Source organism: Arabidopsis thaliana, assembly GCF_000001735.4.
Source record: "Arabidopsis thaliana chromosome 1 sequence".
Lineage (NCBI taxonomy): Eukaryota > Viridiplantae > Streptophyta > Magnoliopsida > Brassicales > Brassicaceae > Arabidopsis > Arabidopsis thaliana.
Window position 1 is genome coordinate 11,081,103 of NC_003070.9, and position 20,148 is coordinate 11,101,250.

At 35.2% G+C, this 20,148-nt stretch overlaps 3 protein-coding genes and 3 pseudogenes across 7 annotated transcripts; 4 read left to right on the forward strand and 2 right to left on the reverse strand.

The window, feature by feature from the left end:
• Positions 1–3,563: 3,563 nt before the first annotated feature.
• Positions 3,564–7,487, forward strand: GlcNAc1pUT1 (N-acetylglucosamine-1-phosphate uridylyltransferase 1). Of its 2 annotated transcripts, NM_102845.5 has the most exons (15): positions 3,564–4,055; positions 4,165–4,219; positions 4,296–4,447; positions 5,185–5,224; positions 5,333–5,425; positions 5,524–5,636; positions 5,721–5,795; positions 5,877–5,916; positions 6,006–6,088; positions 6,171–6,248; positions 6,338–6,481; positions 6,567–6,634; positions 6,702–6,816; positions 6,903–7,059; positions 7,162–7,487. In NM_102845.5, exons 1-15 carry the CDS (start codon positions 3,849–3,851, stop codon positions 7,257–7,259), a joined length of 1,518 nt encoding a protein of 505 aa, NP_564372.3. In that variant the 5' UTR covers positions 3,564–3,848; the 3' UTR covers positions 7,260–7,487. The 2 variants fall into 2 exon arrangements, with proteins under 2 accessions (NP_564372.3, NP_001319120.1); NM_001332942.1 differs by having other exon boundaries at positions 6,567–6,816.
• A 901-nt stretch (positions 7,488–8,388) lies between these two features.
• AT1G31072 lies at positions 8,389–8,823 on the forward strand (annotated as a pseudogene). The gene has a single exon.
• A 1,906-nt stretch (positions 8,824–10,729) lies between these two features.
• AT1G31080 (F-box family protein) lies at positions 10,730–11,797 on the forward strand (the record flags this gene model as incomplete). Its single annotated transcript, NM_102847.1, has 1 exon — positions 10,730–11,797. The coding sequence occupies one exon, from the start codon at positions 10,730–10,732 to the stop codon at positions 11,795–11,797; it is 1,068 nt and encodes a 355-aa protein (NP_174394.1).
• A 1,507-nt stretch (positions 11,798–13,304) lies between these two features.
• On the forward strand, positions 13,305–14,547 carry AT1G31090 (F-box family protein; the record flags this gene model as incomplete). Its single annotated transcript, NM_102848.1, has 2 exons — positions 13,305–13,778; positions 14,086–14,547. 2 exons carry the CDS (start codon positions 13,305–13,307, stop codon positions 14,545–14,547), a joined length of 936 nt encoding a protein of 311 aa, NP_174395.1.
• Positions 14,548–14,981: 434 nt separating this feature from the next.
• On the reverse strand, positions 14,982–15,497 carry AT1G31093 (annotated as a pseudogene). The gene has a single exon.
• A 434-nt stretch (positions 15,498–15,931) lies between these two features.
• AT1G31100 lies at positions 15,932–19,316 on the reverse strand (annotated as a pseudogene; the record flags this gene model as incomplete). Its single annotated transcript has 1 exon — positions 15,932–19,316.
• Between the last annotated feature and the right edge of the window lie 832 nt (positions 19,317–20,148).

The window sequence follows — 20,148 nt, forward strand, 5'->3', positions numbered from 1 at the left end:
TAAGCTTAAATTTGATGCTTACTTGTTTGGTGACACGAAACCTAGCAATAAAGGGTTACGATTCCATACTGGCCCTAACTTTTAATTTCAAAAAGATAATTTAAAGTATTAATCAATAATCACGCCTGTTTAATTAATTTATTATCGTTTCTTGGTGCGCTATTTATTTTCTCAGGCATTCATACCTTTTAATCCGAGTCCAATTCCACTCCAAAAGTTTCTTGTCTTTTGCGACATCTTTTTGTTCTTCTTTCACATATTTTAATAAATAACAATTTAAAAGGAAATTGAGTGGCCAAATTTTCTGAGGTTGACTTTTGTTTATTTCATTATCATTTCTATTTGACTCTGTATATAATAGTCAATAACCAATCGATAGCAACATAACCCAAGATGTTTTTCTAATGGCCGAAAGTTTAATTGAAAATATTCAATTAGTGATTATAGTTTAGTTAAATTACATGAATGAAAGTATGAAACCATGTAAACTTTTAGTGGAAGAGAACGATTAGGCAAGTAATGGAAGTATTCTAGGCCCATTTATTTATTGGTGTTTGGATTTTCTGCATAAGCCCATTCATGATTCATGCATGAAACAATATTTTTCTAAGTTCTTTTTCTTTCCCTTTTTGTAACGCATGAAACCATCAAGTTCAGGTTCGTTGTGCGAGGAAGTTTAAAATTTGCACATCACATATTTTGTTAAACGGTAAGGACTAAGGAATAACCAAAGCCAAGGAAAAATAGTTACAATTCATGTAGAGTACCAATATCATATATTCGTTTATAATTTGTTTACCAAAGTAAGGATTTTTATTTTGGCCAACCGCCAACCAAACGATCTATTAGAACAACACAATTTAGCAACGGTTCAAAACAGCCGAACTTGGTTATATAGTTATAAGCTAAGAAAGTTTTGTCGTCTTAGCCCTAAGGGTTACCTTGATGAAAACAGTAAGGGTGGGGTGAATAACTTGGTCCAGCTATTATTTAGGAACCGGACACCTAAATAGGATGAATTATGATGTGTTTTAGTCTCTTTTCCAGTTATCCACATTACGTATAGCGCCACATTACGTATTGTTATGGTCCCAAGTAAAATGTAGCCTTTGTAAAATTTGTCATGGCTTTGTAAGTGCTACATGCTATCAGAGCCGAGGAAAAACAAATACTAAAAGTTAAGCTAATATATAACATGCTACGTGATTCACTAAAAATAAGTACAACTTTACGCTAACAATTCTCATAAACAAAATTACATATGATGTTAAGTGATTCGTCCAAGTGTTAGTGAGAACTTTTAACCCTAAATATATGGATTATTCCTGTCAACATTAAATTTTGTGTCAACAAATTGCCCAGATGATAAATGATGTGATACGCTCTAATTGTGTTATAGTATAATATTTATCAAAATTGTAAATCATATACAATTAATAACTATTTTATATATTTAGCTAGTTAAAGTATTAGGTATATACCACTAAAGGTGGCTGGATTGATGAGGCCAAACTAAATTGTGACCGTCCGGCTAACTAAGTTTGATGTAACAATTGAATAATCATCTCACCAAATCCCTAAACTCTTGTCACCAGCTCTAGTATTTTGCTTACATTTCTATGCGATATTTTCTAATAATTAGATTAAGAACAGAACAATGATTAGTTGATTATAAGTCTATGACCAAATAAAATGATGGGCAAATGTTCGTTTTTTTTTCTTTGTTTCTAGCCAACAATGATGGCCCAATGTTCAGAAAACTTAACTTCAAAATAGTATTTATTATTTAAATATGTAATCATTATTTTTCTAATAATTATCTTACTTTTGTTTAGCTGTCTTTGTTAATTAAAGTAATGTTGGGTGCACTAGAGACTAGAGGCCCCAATTCAACTCATACTCGATTTATACCTTTCTCCAATTTCTCCACCTTGAACTAAGTAACTAACGCCTAACGGTAGATTAGTGAAATATATCAATAGAAGTTTTAAATAGAAGAATAGAATACCCAATGGTCTCTGTTTCAATCTTGTCCTTATTTTCTGAGTCCATATGTAAACAACGATTACTTTTAAGTTCTAAATAAAGTTATAAGTTGAAAAAAAAAAAAGAATAGAATCCATACAGTTTCATGAATATTACAACACCATCCTTTTTTTTGTCAAGCACAACACCATCCTTTTAACATCTATTTTTTTATTTGTATTTGTATATCCACATGTTTAAATAGATATATCGATTATCATACAAAAATATAACAAAAGTGATTTTGAAATATAGAACCGTTCAATTTATTTGAAACTAGCAGTTGAACACGTACGAAGTTATACGTTTTGGGGGAAGTCGGGCAAGATCTTAAGTTGGAGCACCAATTGCATGGTTAAATAACAGTTTTCTTATAATATAAGCACAGTCCCAATGTACGATAAACACATAACGATACTTAAAACATTGGTTCCGTCCAAAATTCTTGTATTATTATTTTTCAAATTGTTGATATGTATCCATGTTTCCTTGTGATGTTTTCGATTATATATTCACTGCTTTATGTTAATAACAAAACAGTAGTATGTACATATAAATACATTTTGCGGGTTTACTGATTTTTATACAAAATTTTGTAAAGTCATGAAACCTGTTATAGTCCATGACTTAGGCATGAATCCAAAGTTCAACCATTATCAAATAGTATTCATTTTATTATTACGCTACACAGTATCAATAAAATAGCAACTCGAATACATATATATGCGTAAAGATGCTATATATAAACTCCAACAACCCATGCATAACATTGCACCTTAGTTTCATAAATACGTACGCAATTCCCCATACAATCAAACATATTTTTTCCATCACGCAATTAACAGTTCCCATTATATACTATGTCGGTCATTCATATTTTAAGGAAAAATGGGAATATAAACCAAATGATATAAGTCATATATTGTCCACTATAAATCGAAAGATCCGTCTATTGTGGATAAACTTTAATATAGCTCGTATGATATATATTAAAATAATATCAGAAAATGAGATCTAAAACCAGAAAGAGTGTGTGATTGATCCAATAATTTGTTCTAAAGGATTACAAACTCATCATATGGATCAAAACGAGGAATCAAATTCCATTATCTACCAAAATCGTTGTAGTTTTTTTTTTTTGATTACTATAAACATTTTATATAGAAAAATTATTCGATTTTTCACCGGTTTCGGCTTAGTATATGAGATTAGGACTAAGATCTAGTTTGGTTATGTTAAAAAGTCTTGTTAATAGAAATATGTATTATCACATATCTTTTTCAAAATGAGCATTTATAATTTCTATAAAAACATATACATTTTCTAAAATATACCAATACACAATGGCATTTGTATACAAATACACCAAATTTGGTATAAAGTGTCGTATTTCAAGACACTCAAAATATGCCTTTTTTGTAAATATTTCTCAGAATTGTGTATATTTTCTATCACATAAAAGTAGATATAAGATGAATAGTTTTGGTATTTAATACAATTAGAAAAGGAAACTCGAAACCCGCTTAACAAGCCAGAAGGGCTAGGCAACAAACTGTCGGAAAGCTCTGACAGAATGCATGAGACTAACAAAAGGGGTGAAACAGTCATTTCATAACTCCAGTTGTTACACGTTGGTTGATTGATTATTTGTTGATTCTTGTCTTCTTCGCCACTGTTTGCTCCGCTCGTGTTAAAACCTTATATTATAAAATCCCTTCCAAAAAACAGAACCAACTTAGCCAAACGTCACAAATCCAAAACTCAAAACCGAATCGTTTTTAGCCTCCAAGAGAGAGAGAGAGAGAGAGATCTGCATATAGAGAATGATAGAACCGTCGATGGAGAGAGAGAATGGTGCTTTAACGGCGGCGACAACAACGACGACGGCGGTGACTTCTCCTCCTCCGATGGCTTCTTCACCGCGTCAAGCTTTAGTTGAGAGATTGAAAGATTATGGACAAGAAGATATTTTCTCTCTTTGGGATGAACTTTCACCAGACGAGAAAGATTTTCTCGTTAGAGATATTGAGGTTCGTGATTTCGATTTTTTTTTTCCAGATTCTTCGTTAAGATTTGGATCTCAGATTCAGTTTAAGCGTAATTAACTGATAACACTGTTATTTTATTTTCTGCTTACAGAATTTGGATCTTCCAAGAATAGATCGGATCATTAGATGTTCACTTCACTCTCAAGGTTTTTTAATTCGTTACGCTAATCAAATTAGTTAACATGCATTGTACTATAATCTCGGTTTTTCTCGGTTAATTAGGTTTACCGGTTGCGGCGATTGAACCGGTACCGGAGAATTGGGTTTCGACAGTAGATGGTAGAACAATGGAAGATAGAGAGAAATGGTGGAAAATGGGATTAAAAACTATCTATGAAGGCAAATTAGGTGTTGTGCTTTTATCTGGTGGACAGGTAAAATTAATTAATAATGCAATTTTTCTTAAGCTATATAATTAAGTTGCTACTTAGAGTGCTAAATGATTCTCTTGTTGATGGTTGAGATTGGGAGTTTTGGAATAATGCTGCTACTACCTAACTTAAAAAGTTGAATTAATTAGATTATAAGACTTTAGTGTAGTGTTGTGTACTTTATATAATTGCTATATAGTAGTTTGAAATGGAAATAAAAGTGTTGTTTAGATAAGTAGGGTTATTAAAAGAGACAATAATGGGTTCTATTATATTGGCAAACAATAATTCATGATTAGTTTTCAGACAAATCACTGTCGGTGGTGTTTTTGAGTAATTGCGTTTTCTAGGAGGAACCTTCTGATTAACTATAACGGTGCTGATGTTGATCACGTGATCTGAAAGATGCTTTATAGGATTCCGTAACTTTTTATTATTATATTAGGAGGATGCTCTGTTTCGTGTGTTGTAAGGAAGCTTGAAAAAAAATCTGGTTTTAAAGATACGTGTTGCTTGATGTATTACTTAGTTTCGGAGATTCATAACTTGAGAAGATCTTTTATACATCCCAGTTAACTTTTTTGCAACAATCCTCAAGTGATTTGATAATGAACATGGTTTGGTTTGATTACTTAGTTTCGGAGATTTGAGAAGATCTTTTATATATCCCAGTTAACTGTTTTGCAACTATCCTTGAGTGATTTGATAATGAACATGGTTTGGTAATGAAACTAATGTAGGGAACAAGGCTTGGAAGCTCAGATCCAAAAGGATGTTTCAGTGAGTAATTCTCATTTTTGTTATGCTCTGAATAAGCTTAGGTTGTTGCATTGCTTGAAGGCATGATGGTTACTTAACAAAGTAGTTATTGACTTATTTCCATCTTAGATATCGGATTACCATCAGGGAAATCGCTCTTTCAGATTCAGGCAGAGAGAATCTTGTGTGTTCAAAGACTTGCTGCTCAAGTAGTGAGTGAAGGTGAGTGAGACTACTCATGGCTTCTTCTATATTCCAACAGATATTTGTACCGTTATGCCATATTTGACACTCTTTTCCGCATAATATCTTACGTTCAGGTCCAATTCGTCCAGTTACAATACATTGGTATATTATGACTAGTCCATTTACTGATGAAGCGACACGAAAATATTTCTCGAGTCACAAGTACTTTGGTCTTGAACCAGATCAAGTAAGATGCTGCTTATTTGTATAAACATTCCTTATTGTTGTTTCCTTCGTCTCTTAGACCAATCTTGATCACTTCTTACTACAGATCAGTTTTTTCCAACAAGGTACTTTGCCCTGCGTTACAAAGGATGGAAAGTTTATTATGGAGACACCTTTCAGTGTATGTACAATTAAAAAATGACAAGCACTCACTTTTGTTTTCAGTACTCACTTAATGAGTTTAATTACATATCATTAACAGCTAGCTAAAGCTCCAGATGGTAACGGCGGAGTCTATGCAGGTACGTTTACTAAATTTTGATTCTGTTTTTTACTATCATACATATGTTCTATTCAAACCGTTGCTGATGCTGATCCGAGATTTTTACAGCGCTAAAGTGTTCAAGGCTATTAGAGGATATGGCTTCTAGGGGGATTAAATACGTCGATTGCTATGGCGTTGACAATGTCCTGGTTAGCTCTCTAGTGTAATCTTGAGTCTTGACATGTGTTTGTTTCCTCAACGTTGTTATAATATGGAATCTTGAAAATGCAGGTTCGAGTAGCTGATCCTACTTTTCTTGGATACTTCATCGATAAAGGGGCTGCTTCGGCTGCAAAAGTTGTGCGGAAGGTATATAAGATCATACAATGTAACTGGTCTAGAAAGATTTTAAGATTAAGACTTCATCTTCTTTATATTTCTGTATGGAAAAAAAACAGGCATATCCTCAAGAACAGGTAGGAGTGTTTGTTAGAAGAGGTAAAGGAGGACCGTTGACAGTAGTTGAGTATAGTGAGCTTGATCAGTCTATGGCTTCTGCTATTAATCAACGAACAGGACGTCTTCAATATTGCTGGAGTAACGTAAATTCCTTTTTTCTTCTTCTTCTTCTTCTTATTCTTATGAATTTCACTACTAATCCAAAGTTGTGTTTTACATATTTCTTAGGTGTGCTTACACATGTTTACTTTAGATTTCCTTAATCAAGTAGCGACCGGCCTAGAAAAAGATAGCGTGTAAGTTTCTCTTCAAATACAAACGAATCTGGCAGTCAAAATGTTATTGAATTGTGGTTTGTGGCAGGTACCATTTGGCGGAGAAGAAGATACCATCTATGAATGGATACACAATGGGACTAAAACTAGAACAATTCATTTTTGATTCGTTTCCTTATGCTCCTTCAACCGCACTTTTTGAGGTATAGTATCAATTCATTTTTACACAATATACTAACTAAAGAAACCAAATATTAAAAACTGAGAAATTGGGTTGTGCTATGTGTAGGTTTTAAGGGAAGAGGAGTTTGCACCAGTGAAGAATGTTAACGGGTCTAATTTTGATACACCGGAGAGTGCGAGGCTTTTGGTTCTAAGGTTACACACACGTTGGGTTATAGCAGCTGGTGGATTTCTAACACATTCTGTGCCTTTATATGCTACTGGTAACTCTCAAAACAAATCTTCTCATTACTGTGTTTTTATTTATTTTACTTTTCTGTCCAACGAATTTATTTTTCTTATATGCAAAATCGAATAAATTTTAGGTGTAGAGGTTTCACCTTTGTGCTCATACGCCGGAGAAAATCTTGAAGCTATTTGTCGAGGAAGAACGTTTCATGCACCTTGTGAAATTTCCCTCTAATGGTTTTTGTGTTTTTGTTTTGGGGTATTAAAATCTTTTCATCATTTTTATGTGCTTTGTTTTCTTTGTTTCCGGTTGTGGTTTATATATAAACTGATTATCTTCCCATGAGAGAGAGAAAGAGAGAGTCAAAGAGGTCTTGGCGTTTTATATCCATTAATGTAACATATCTAATAAAAATTTTATGTTGGTTTTTGAATCTTTTAGGTATAGTTTTGGAGATGAGGAGCAAAGCTGATTATTAGATGATTAATAATTAACAACAAAGAAAATGAAAAAAACTACAAGCGAACTCTTTATATGCTCGAAAGCAAGTCTCAAACATAACATATTAATGAGGAAAGTCTATCACATTAGTGAAGAGCGAAGTGACTAGATACAGATCGGTTTTAGTTGATCTTATAAACCGAAATCAAACAAAACCAAACCAATTAATGCCCTAGGTTCCGATCTCTATATATTGGCTCTCTTCGTGTGTGATTGGTTCGTCTGTAACTGTAGATTTTTTTGCTGTAAAATTTTTGTTTTATTTGTGATGACTATAGCTATAGATTTTATTGCCGTAAAAATCAGTAGATTTTATTAATTTTATATTTTTATTTAAGAAATTGGTTGTAAAAATAAGATTATGGTTGTATGTATTTTTATACAAAATAAATATTATTGGTAAATTGTACTTATGTGTTATATAATTGAATTCACAAATATCAATTTAATATATATATATATATTAAAAACAATGTAAGTTATATATATGTCATAAAGTAGATATTTACCTATTATTTATATCCATAAAACTAAATTTAATATATATATATATATATATATATATATATGTATATATATATATATATGAAAACTATAGTAATATTTTTAAAGAAAATGAGAAAATAAAGTTAAAAAAGAAAGAGAAAAAAATGTACAGACTTTCTAAAGATTATTAAATTGTGCTTTAGAAAAACATGAATTTACAGACAAAATAAAAAAATAAAATTATTTGGGCTGTGAGAAAAAAAAGAAAAGCTAAAGCAAGATTGTTTCAATTTTGAGGCTGTAACTTTTTTAGTGTCTTTAAAAATTTCTTACAGCCCAACCAATCATAGACTTCGTCCGATCACAATATAAGAAGATGAATAGAGAAAAAACCTTAGATTCCATTCCAATTGATGTCTTTCTCGATATCTTCTCGAGATTACCTGCAAAGTCAGTCGGGAGGAGTTGTTGCGTGTCGAACCGATGGGCCTCCATACTTGGCAGTCAAGATTTCAAGGAGTTGTTCCTGACCATGTCTTCGACTCGTCCACGTCTCTTATTCGCCCTAAAACCATACAACGGTGATGAGTGTCTCTTCTACTCGTCACCTCACCCTCATAATCACTATGAGAAGTCTACTGTAGTAGTAACGGCCGATTTTCACACCAAGTTCCCTAAAAGCCAAAGTGATTGTATCTACGCCTCTGGTTTGTTCTATTTTCCTGATGTGCGGATCTCAAAAGATAAGGACGAGGATTCCGTGCATGTGATAACCCTATCACGGGAAACTATGCGATCTTACCTAAACTGAGGACAAGGAGAGATACCAAAAGATTTTTAGGGTTTGATCCAATTGACAAGCAATTCAATGTATTACTCATCAATAATTCAGTTAATTATGAAACGGTTCATCATATTCTGACATTAGGAGCTGGAGGAATATCCAATGTCCCTTAACCCATTATCCTCAGGGTAAAGGGATATGCATCAATGGGGTTTTGTATTACTTAGCGAGTCATGATGAAAAGCCATATATGATAGTTAGCTTTGATGTTAGGTATGAGAAATTTAGGTTTATTAACAAAAAATGCCATTCTTATGAATTGATTAACTATAAGGGTAATCCCATATGGCCTTGTTTATACATTATTGGCTCATTTTCACATTTTGCGTAACCAAATTAAATATTGAGCTTTATTACTCTGTTTGCTTATCATATTGTTTATTTTCTGGTTATGATCGTGTTTACATGTTACTTTGAATTTACTTTTACCAAATTACTATATGATCTTGTATATAACTGCCGTTTTAATCCCTATCTTAAATAAATATCGTAAGAAAAGGTGGATATAATATAAGCTAGCAAAAATGTTTCAATTGATATTTTTGTAGATATCATTGCTGAGAAGCTAAGAGATTTTGATTTCTCAAATCTCAGTTTCTTCTCAAATTTAATGTCGTACTTGTTGTAAAAACGATATTTTTCTTTGAATATAATTTAACATTAGATTTTAAAGAAAAAAACAGAGGCCTTGGATGAAGGACCAAATTAAATGTCAACATCTCTCGTCAAGCCAATTTGTGGATATTATGGAGCTTAAGGTACTAGATCATATATAGAGTTCTTTCTAAGAGGAGGCAACAATGTGATGGATAGAATTGCGAGGGAAGCTTTTACAATTACATATGTAAATTTTGTTCCCAAACTTTATTCAACTGTGACCAATTGACTAAGCCTTTAGTTGAGACCCATTAGATAATGTGGGGACATAATGCTTAGCCAATTGGTCCAATGGAGGCAACAAAGTCTATTTTTCTTAATGCTATGTAATTTTAAGAAGATGCTCTGTGTCTTTTAGAAGATGATTAATGCTATGTAATTTTTCATATCAACTTGAAACAATATTTTTAAATCTTTCCGTTTAGAAAATATAGATCGACTGTGTTTTCTATATTAACAGCTTTTCCTATGTATCAGACCAACACAGGAAAAATGAAAGTCTCTAGTTTATCAACGTGATTATTATATTGGCAGCTAAGATTTATATTCAGTAAAAATTGATTAGTCTTTACAAAATATTGAAAACTAATTGAACATATTGATATTGCTTTTTTGTTAAAAATTGAAACATCAAACACGGACCACGGTAGCAGTAGGTCACTTAACGAACTTGGGAGCTGCAACGATTTCATAGAACATTTTTGTTTCTCCATGTAACTGTTGGACTTTCGTATCTCCCTAGCTAGCTATTTGCTAAAACCTATGAAACATTTTTTGTCACACCGTACATTGAAGGGTACAATACCACCAAAAGCACAAACTGCATCTGCTTTACAGCAAGATGGTATGCAATATAACCAATTTCTCGGTTTAGCATTAGTACTGCTTAACCAGTAACCTGAAGTCATATAAAACAAGAATAAAGCATCTAGATACTTCCCCATATATACATTCTACCAAAAAATGGATTCTGAATGAATGAAGTTATCCAAAAAAAAACTTAGGAATGGTCATGTCAGATGCAAGAGCAATCAATTAGCGAAAGTGTACAAGAACTCAGATTAAAAATTCATATATCTTTAGATGGTTAAAGCCCATGTTTCTTGGGCTTTAAGTTAGCACCAAACCTTGAACTTGACGAAGATTTTTCCGCGTATAAATTCAAGAGTCTCTGCCATTGTGATTTATCTCCGTCCGATAAATATATACAAGAACAATGAACAGAGGAGCAAACTCTGCTTCCATCCCTAATGATCTCATTCTTGAAATACTCTCGAGATTGCCTGCAAAGTCAACCGGGAGGTTTCGCTGCGTGTCGAAGCTGTGGGGATCCATGCTTTGCCATTCATATTTCACGGAGTTGTTCTTAACGAGGTCCTCGGCTCGTCCACGTCTCTTAATTGGGATCCACCAAGACGGTGACCGGTTTTTCTTCTCGTGTCCTCAGCCTCAAAGCCCATATGATAACTCTTCTATTGTTTTAGCAGCAGATTTTCATATGAAGTTCGGTAGAGTTGAGGATGAATGGGTTTATCATATTCTGACATTAGGAACTGAAAATGTGAGGTGGAGGGAGATTATATGTCCCTTTTCATATGATCCTCCTCGGGAAAAGCCGATATGCATCAATGGGGTTTTGTATTACATAAGTGTCGGTAGTTATTATTCACTTATAGGTTGCTTTGATGTTAGGTCTGAGAAATTCAAGTTTTTATATCTAAGCCCAGATTGCTTTCCAAACTGGTCTAGAAAATTGATAAACTATAAGGGTAAATTAGGTGTGACTATAATGGAAGATTATCATGGTGGATTTCCCCTTAAGTTGCGTATGTGGGTTCTAGAGGATGTCGAGAAAGAGGAATGGACGAGATATGCCTACACTTTGAGGCCTGAGAATAAAGTCGAGGACAATGACTATGTATATGTTGTTGGGGCAACTGCTTCAGGTGAAATTGTTTTGACGAAACAGAATGCATATAAACCGTTTTATGTTTTCTACTTTAGTCCTGAAAGGAACACTCTCCTAAGCGTTGAAATCCAAGGTGTTGGAGAAGAATGGTTTTATCATAATGTTTACTACTTTGTAGACCATGTCGAGGATCTTAGGTTTGATGTTATGAAGACAACATATGCTGGAACATCTAGAAGCCCACCAAAACAGAGCACATCAACATCATCTAGAGAAGATCATGAAGTGAGGACCCTTGCTCACCAGAAAGAAGATCGTCTTACGTTTGAGAGTGTTAACCAATTTGATGCTCTGCGTCTTTTAGAAGATGATTAAAATTTACAGGTGTCAAAACCTGATTGCTTACCTTACTCCTCAAGTCAGCTGAAAAAGCTCTGTATTTGATGCAAGTTGTATTCTCTCTTTGTAACCATTAATAAATCAAAGAAGTTCTTAAAAAAATTGTGTTTCTATTACGATTCTGTCAAATTTATATAAAGTCGGTAACATTAACACTAAAGATTTAAAGGAAGTAACGGCCTTTGGAACTGTCTATCACACGAGTGCTAGATATGTTGCAATCAAGTGAATATAAAGGAGCTCGAAGTTCTTAACACAAGAGATCTGTGAGCTTGTTTGGTCGGTGACACATCAAGATTCATACTTCTAATAATGAATATTAATACTGTTAAGTCCAAAAGATATTTCATGTTCTAACATCAATCATAATCAAATAAATAAAAAACATTAGTGGAAAAACATTGTCATTTCTACAATTGCAACAGCTACAGTTACAGTCACGATTTCTGCTGTAAGAAGCAGAGTGTTTCCTTTTGATACGCTCTTGAACCAAAAACGTTACCTACCCAAAATATTTAGCCACCTTTGACTTTTTGTTCTTAAGATCTATCTCGGCAACTCAATTTTCCTCCTAATCTTCGGATTTTTCGCCTGCGCTTGATAAGAATCTCACTGAAAACACCTTCTACTTTATAAATATAGTGTTCCACCTCTAGTTCAAAGATTACATTCAAAGAGGTTAGAGTTTCATATTAAAAGGGATACACAAATTGTTTAGCTTTTATAAATCAGAAATGTATCAGATGAACAAAAAATGAATACATCTAAGGAAGTAAAGAAGGGACACTAGTTAATCTCATTCCTTTCTCAAAGGATCCAAAACAAGATTGAGTTTACAATACTATATTCTTTCGGAATAGATGGGATGTCAAAAGCCTACTCGACTATCCGGGTGAAATGAAGCATGCTCAGAAATTCAGAGTTGAAAAAAAATTGTGAATTTTGTCTCTATGTTTGTGAAGAAGTTAATAACCATAAATCTTATTTATTTATCGATTTTGGTTAATGTTTACATTTTTACGAATTGAAATCGACAAAGTTTATTAGTTTATCGTGTTTATTAATTTATAGAGTTTTTTATGTAGCAATATGTCATTGAATTATTTAGTAAAATATCTTCGAAATCTCTCCTTATAAAAAAAGAAATATCTACGGAAAAAAACAATTTCTCACGTTTACATACTTTAAAGTTGAAATCTATAATATTTCGATATTTTCATTTCAAGAAAAACAGATTCATTGCCTTATAAAGAAAAAGTTGGAGAAAAATCAATGACAATCCATAAAAATATTTGAATAGTAATTATTGACAATGTGGTAAAAATCTATAAAACACTTTAAGATCTCTCCACTTTTAAAATCAATAACTCTTCACAAATTCATTTCCTAATAACCCTCAAGATATTTTCCATTTCTATATATATATTTCAGAGAGTCTTCGATGAATCGACATTCATATCTCTCTCCCATGAATAAGACGATCATGAATAGAGGAGCAAACTCAGATTCCATCCCTACTGATCTCATTTACGAGATACTCTCGAGATTGTCTGTAAAGCCAATCACTAGGTTTCGATGCGTGTCGAAGCTATGGGAGTCCATTATTTGCCGTCAAGATTTCACCGAGTTATTCCACAACAGGTCCTCGTCTAATCCACGTCTCTTAATTGGGGTTATACAAGGTGGTGAGTGGAACTTCTTCTCGTCGCCTCAGCCTCAGAATCATTATGGGAAGTCGTCTCTTGTAGTAGCCGCCGATTCTCATATGAAGTTTTCTGAAGACAAACGCCCACGTTATTATAGCTATGCTTCTGGTTTGCTATATTTCCCTAATATACGTATCTCAAACCATAATGACGATGTAGTGCGTGTGATATGTAACCCTAGCACAAGACAGTATGCGATCTTACCACCTGACCTGAGAACAAGGTACCGAGACTCAGGGCGGCTTTTTAGGGTTTGATCCGATTGGCAAGCAATTCAAGGTTTTGGTCTTTAACCGTAGAGTCGATGATGAATTGGTTTATCATATTTTGACATTAGGAACTGAAAATGTGAGGTGGAGGGAGATCATATGTCCCTTTACCTATGGACACTATGGTTTTAGTTGGGAACATATATGTATCAATGGGGTTTTATATTACATAGCTAAAGACCCTAATGATATGATAGTTTGCTTTGATGTTAGGTCTGAGAAATTCAAATTATTACATCTAGCCCCATCCTTCGTTCGTTTTTGGTCTACTATATTGATAAACTATAAGAATAAACTAGGTGTGATTAATTTGGAGGATGATTATGATGGTGGATATCTCCTTAAGTTACGTATGTTTGTTCTAGAGGATTTCGAGAAACAGAAATGGACTACATATGTCCACACTTTGAGGGATGAGAATAAAATCAAGGACAATGACAATGTTTATGTTGTTGGGGCAACTGCTTCAGGTCAAATTGTTTTGGCGAGGAATAAGGCATATAAACCGTTTTATGTGTTTTACTTTAATCCCGAAAAGAGCACTCTACAAAGTGTTGAAATCCAAGGTGTTAGAGAAGAAGAAGATTGGTTTCATAGAGTTTACTACTTTGTAGACCATGTCGAGGATCTTAGGTTTGATGTTATGAAGACAACATATGCTGCAACATCGATAAGACCAGCAGAACAGAACACATCAACATCATCTAGAGAAGATCATCTAGTGAGGACCGTTAAACGTAAGAGAGCGTAAACAAATTTGATGCATTGTGTCCTTAACAAGATGATTGAAATTTTACAGGTGTTAAAACCTGATTGCTTACTTTACTCTTCAAGTTAGCTGAAAAAGCTCCCTATTTAATACAAGTTGTATTTGTATTTTCTCTCAATGTAAACATTAAGTTATAGTAAAAAAAAATCTGAAGAAATTATGTTTTTATTAAGATTCTGTCAATTTTGATTTTGATTTATTAGTCACTAAGCCTGAGTAGAGAAATTTAGAAATTAGAACCCTATACGAGTGAAAAACATAAGATAAAAGGCAAAAGGTAAGTGTGGCGCCACATAATTTGAGATAAGATACTTAATGTGGACTTTATTTCAGAGAAAATACACATTACACAAACGCAAACACAAGGAAACCACGACAATGGGACAAGTTCAATCACCAACATATATACAACAAAATCAACCAATCCTTTTGTGATTTTTGTGGAACATTTGTCTAAAACTTCTCGGGCAATTCATCTGCTGACGAAACCCTCCTTTCCGGTTTCCATTGGACACAAAACTCGTCCAGTCTTCCATCATTTGTCTTAAATCCTTGAGCTTACTTTCTTGTCCAAAGCAACAATTCCCATGCATTATGCAAATTTTGGTAATATCCCAGTGTCTTTGGCAGAAATTTCCAAAGTGTGTCATGTCGAGAAATCTTATTTTGAGCCCGATTTTCTTGACATATTGATCAGCTTTGATCCTGTTAAGCACCTTTTGCTCGTTTTTGCCAGGGAATCTTAGTCTGGACTCATACCAATAGTTGTAGAACTTGATTGTTTTACGGTTAGAAATGACGAATTTAAATCCGCCATTGGCTGTATTGTGGGTGTCACTAAGATTTCCGTTGAAGAATAAATCGCAAGCGATCTGAAAATCCGCATCCGGATCAAATTGAGGAAATGGATCTCGAAGCCAAAGTATATCCATGTCCTTTTTCACAAACATTTGGCGGAAAAACAATATTTGAATATATCTATACAAATTCTCAAGCTAAATCAGTAACATAGATAAAGTAAACAACCTAAATTCTCAAACCAATACCAAACCAAATTTCACAGCTAGATCAGTTTAAAATTTTAAAAAAAAACTAAATTACTTAACCAAATAAAAATAAAAATAACCAAACTAACATAGTTTTAATAACCAAATGTCCATCATAAATTAAACATGCAAAACTTAGAGAGCTACCGTGAAGAGGAAGTTATATCCAAGCATTTTTTTTTTTTTTTTTTTGCTAAAATGTTAATATTCATATAAATGAAAGTTCGGACTTACATATTGCAGTACCTAAAACAAATGCAATTTTGGCAAAAAAAGGTAAAAACAAGATTACAATAATTTTGGAAAAGATTTGGGTAAATCTATCGGATCCATCGAATCATTAAATTTCGCCAACGTTTTCTTTTTTTTCGAGCAGTGATAATATTACGAACCTCTCGGTCGATGAAGTGAAAAACAGTAGCAGGAGAGATAAAGATCGAGTTGTGAAGCACATTGTTTCTTTGTTTCCAGAGGTGGAAGACAGAAGCTTGAGCTGCAATTTTGCGAAGGAGAGAAGGAGCCTTAGACGAATTAATACGAGTCCAGGACAGTAGCTCAGCCCAAGAGTTGAAAATGGCTTGCGAAGGGGTCAATCTGAAGAAAACAAGTTTCCAGATTACAGCCGAGAAGACACAATACAGCAGTAGATGGTCTCTAGATTCAGGCCGAGAAGAACATAGACAACAGTCTGTTGTAGTTGTGACACCCCAGGCTGCAAGCCTTTGTCTTGTTGGCAATCTGTTTAGGTGAGAGACCCACATGTTGAAGGCATGTTTGGGGACTGAACCCTTAAACCATACAGACTTGGTCCAATCCTTAACAGGTTTCTTTGGTCTCATAGCTTCCCAAGTTCTAGCAGCAGAGAAACCGTGACAAGTGAAATCATCAACAATCCAGACAAAGGTGTCCGGTGAAGAGTCAAAACAAGGCAACGCAATGGTTGTTAGGTGAATAAGCAAGGCAAGTGCCTGGTCCGTTCTAGGCGGAGAGATGAGCCAACCAACATCAGAGCAAGCGTCAGCAACCTTAGCCTGGATAGGGATACACAATGCTCTAGGGCCCGACGACCCAAACAACTTAAACAGAGGGCCAAGGGGACTCCAGTTATCGAACCAAAAGGATATTTTTTTCCCATCCCCTAATACACTAAACAAGAATCTGCCAGCAACAGTTCTTAATCTCAACAGAGATCTCCAAGTCCAGGAGTCTGTTGCAGATTCGTCGATTTCCCAAAAAGACTTGTTTCTAAAGTTGTGAAATTTGTGCCACGCAGCCCACAGAGACTCTTTTTCAGAAAAATAATAACCAGACTAATCTTAAACAGAGAGTTGTATTCAAGACCGTGAATCTCCTAAGGCCTACTCCCCCTTCCTCTTTAGGCAAACAAACTTCGGACCATGCAACCTTTGCCCCTTTCTTCACGTCAATATTGCCAGACCAAAGGAACCGAGCACATAAAGCCTCGATTCTTTTCACGCAGCCCTTTGGCAAAATAAACGTAGAGATCCAGAAATTAATAATCCCAGAGATGACTGAAGCGATCAGTTGAACACGTCCCGCAAAAGAAAGGCATTTCACAGACCATGATCTAAATCTCTTAGCCAGCTTCTCCAAAAGAGGGCCATACTCAGCTATCCTCAATTTCCTACACATCAAGGGCAGTCCCAAGTATCTCATAGGTAGGGTTCAAATAGGGAAATCATACCTTGCAATGGTGGAAGCCTCAATACGATCCAATCCAGCCAGGTATAAATGGGTCTTCTCTCTGTTCAATACTAAACCCGACCAAAAAGCAAAGTCCTCCAACGCCTCACTAATACCATGAAGTGAGGAGCTGCCACCATCAAAGAAAACCATAATATCATCTGCAAACATTAGGTGAGAGATTGATAGTGGAGAAGTTTTTGGGTGGTAATGAATATAACCAGCCTGGAACCTTGAATTCAAAAGACTAGAGAACACCTCCATAGCTAAAACAAAGAGAAAAGGGGAAAGTGGATTCCCTTGCCTCAGCCCTCTGGTACTCTTGAAGAAACCACCTGTGTTCCCATTAACACAAACAGAGAAGGTGGGAGTAGAAATGCATTGCGTGATCCAGTAAACAAATCTGTCCGGAATACCAATAGCCTTTAAAGCAGAGATGATAAAATCCCATCTGATGGAGTCAAAAGCCTTTCTCAGATCCACTTTTAACATTCCTCTAGGATCAATATTCTGCCTATTATATCCCTGCACTAACTCAGTAGCCAACAAGACATTTTCTGCTAGAAACCTCCCTGGCAGGAAAGCAGATTGAAAGGGGGATATAACCTGCGAAAGAAGACACTGAAGTCTGTTCGTAAGCAGCCTAGCAATGACCTTATACAGAGTGATAGGACCAAAGTCGTTGCAAGAAATAGGCCTAAAATCATTCATTTTTGAGGCATTCGTGATTTTAGGGATGAGGACCAAAGTCGTTGCATTCCACTGCTTCAACAAAACACTAGACGTGAAGAACTCACTCACCGCATCCGTCACCTCAGTGCCTATAACACTCCAAGTCTCTTTAAAAAATTCAACAGGAAACCCATCCGGCCCTGAGGTCTTGTTGCTGGGAAAAGAGAAAAAAGCTGACTTAATATCCTGACGAGAGAAAGACATGGCCAACTCTTTCTTCTGATCATGAGAGCATCTGAAAGGCAGGAGCAAATCGAAATCCTCTTGAATAAGCATAGGTGGACCCACTTCTCCACCAAGAAGATTAGAAAAATATTCAATGCAATGCTCTTTAATTCCCAACTGAGTATCAATCTTAACACCGTTGTCATCTATGATGATGTGAATTGTATTAACAGCTTTTCTTGAGTCTGCCATCCTGTGGAAATAAGACGTGTTACTATCTCCCTCACCCATCCAAGTAACCCTTGACCGCTGACAAAAGAAACTTTCTTCAGCTTTAACTAGGATGAGCCATTTCCTCTGGGCTTCCATCTCTAGAGCAGCATTCGGAATTGTCGGATCAGACAAAGTCTTGTTTTGGCGATATAAGACCAGATTGTGAGCTTCTTTAACTCTTTTCTCCAAGTTTGAAAAATTCTCCATGCTGAAGGTTCTAATAGGATTCTTAAGCGCCTTTAGCTTCTTAGACATTTTGAACATGGAAGAGCCCACCACATTGATCGAATACCAGAGCTCACCAACCAGAGAAATAAAGTCAGGGTTTTGAAGCAAGAAGTTATAAAACCTGAAAGGTCTTTTTTCTCTATGCATAAGAGGGTTGATAATAACTCCACAAGAGGCATGATCCGAGAAGTCTGGTTCCCCAAAAACAGCATAGGCAGACGGGAAGCGGGAGCACCAACTCTCATTAACAAGGATTCTATCTAGCTTTTTAGCAACCGGCCTTGTAGCAGACTTGTTCCACCAAGTGAAGGTATTACCCTTAAAAACAAGGTCACATAACTCCGCTTCGAAAAGACAATCTCTGAATACCTTCATTCTTCTATTCACATTGAGCGAAGTAGCCTGAGAATGTTCAGCAGGGCATAAAACCTGATTAAAATCACCCAACATAATCCAAGGCTTGCCATTTCCTGATAAAGACACTGACAAAAGCAACAACTCCTCCCACAACTCTTTTCTGGTGATTGCCTCATTAGCAGCATAGACAATAGACACAACAACCGAGTCATCTGAATCCGGAAACATCACCTCACAAGTAACCATTTGCAAAGATTTTGCAATGATTATCACTCTCACAGTCGGATGCCAAACTACCCAAAATTTGGTTATATCCAAGCTTAAGCAGAGAACCTAAGAACTCGGTTCGGCGCCACATCATCTTGAGGTAATCCGCCGCCATGAACTGCGTCTCGCTGGAGAAATCAACTCCGGTAGTCCTCAGAAAGAAGCAACGGCGGGGGAAAACTTCCAAGCACCTTGAGTAGGCTTTATCGTCCATACACACCACCACAACGTGGCGGAGTAGCCGCTAGGTCCCTTCGCCGATTCGAAAGCCTTCAAGAAACACATCAAACGTGGAATTTGGTTCCGCCCAAGCCTGATTCATTATCGTCACTATCACCGTCTTCTCCTTGGTCGATGCTTCTTTTAGGATTCTTGCCAAATTTCTCCTATCTTCTGCCTCAATCTATCCACAAAACAAAACTAAAGTACTTTAATGAACATGCTCTAGTAAGAATCCTCCATTTATATATTTTAAGACTACTTCTCTAGGACTATACTTGCCTTAATAATATAAAATTGGATACATCACTAGTTTTTTTTCAGGCAAACACATATATAATATACTTCAACTTGATTGATATACAACATGCTTCCAATAATATGATAAATGTGTAGATCATAAAGTTAGGTTACAAACGGTATCAGTATTGTTAGAGCTTTGTTTGACTCCAATCAGCGGCGGTACAAACGCTGAAAAGCTTGAAATTTGCTGCAGCGGTAGAGGCAGTGGCTGAACAAGTGACGCCAAATAGTAAATAACTAGAGCCAGCAAAACTGTCGAAACAAATAGAAATACATTCCACTTGACCAC

Coding starts and splice junctions, on each gene's coding strand:
- GlcNAc1pUT1 (NM_102845.5), top strand. CDS start 3,849: ATGATAGAACCGTCGATGGAGAGAGAGAATGGTGCTTTAACGGCGGCG. Junction 4,220..4,295: donor ATGTTCACTTCACTCTCAAG/GTTTTTTAATTC, acceptor TCGGTTAATTAG/GTTTACCGGTTGCGGCGATT. Junction 5,426..5,523: donor TGCTCAAGTAGTGAGTGAAG/GTGAGTGAGACT, acceptor TCTTACGTTCAG/GTCCAATTCGTCCAGTTACA.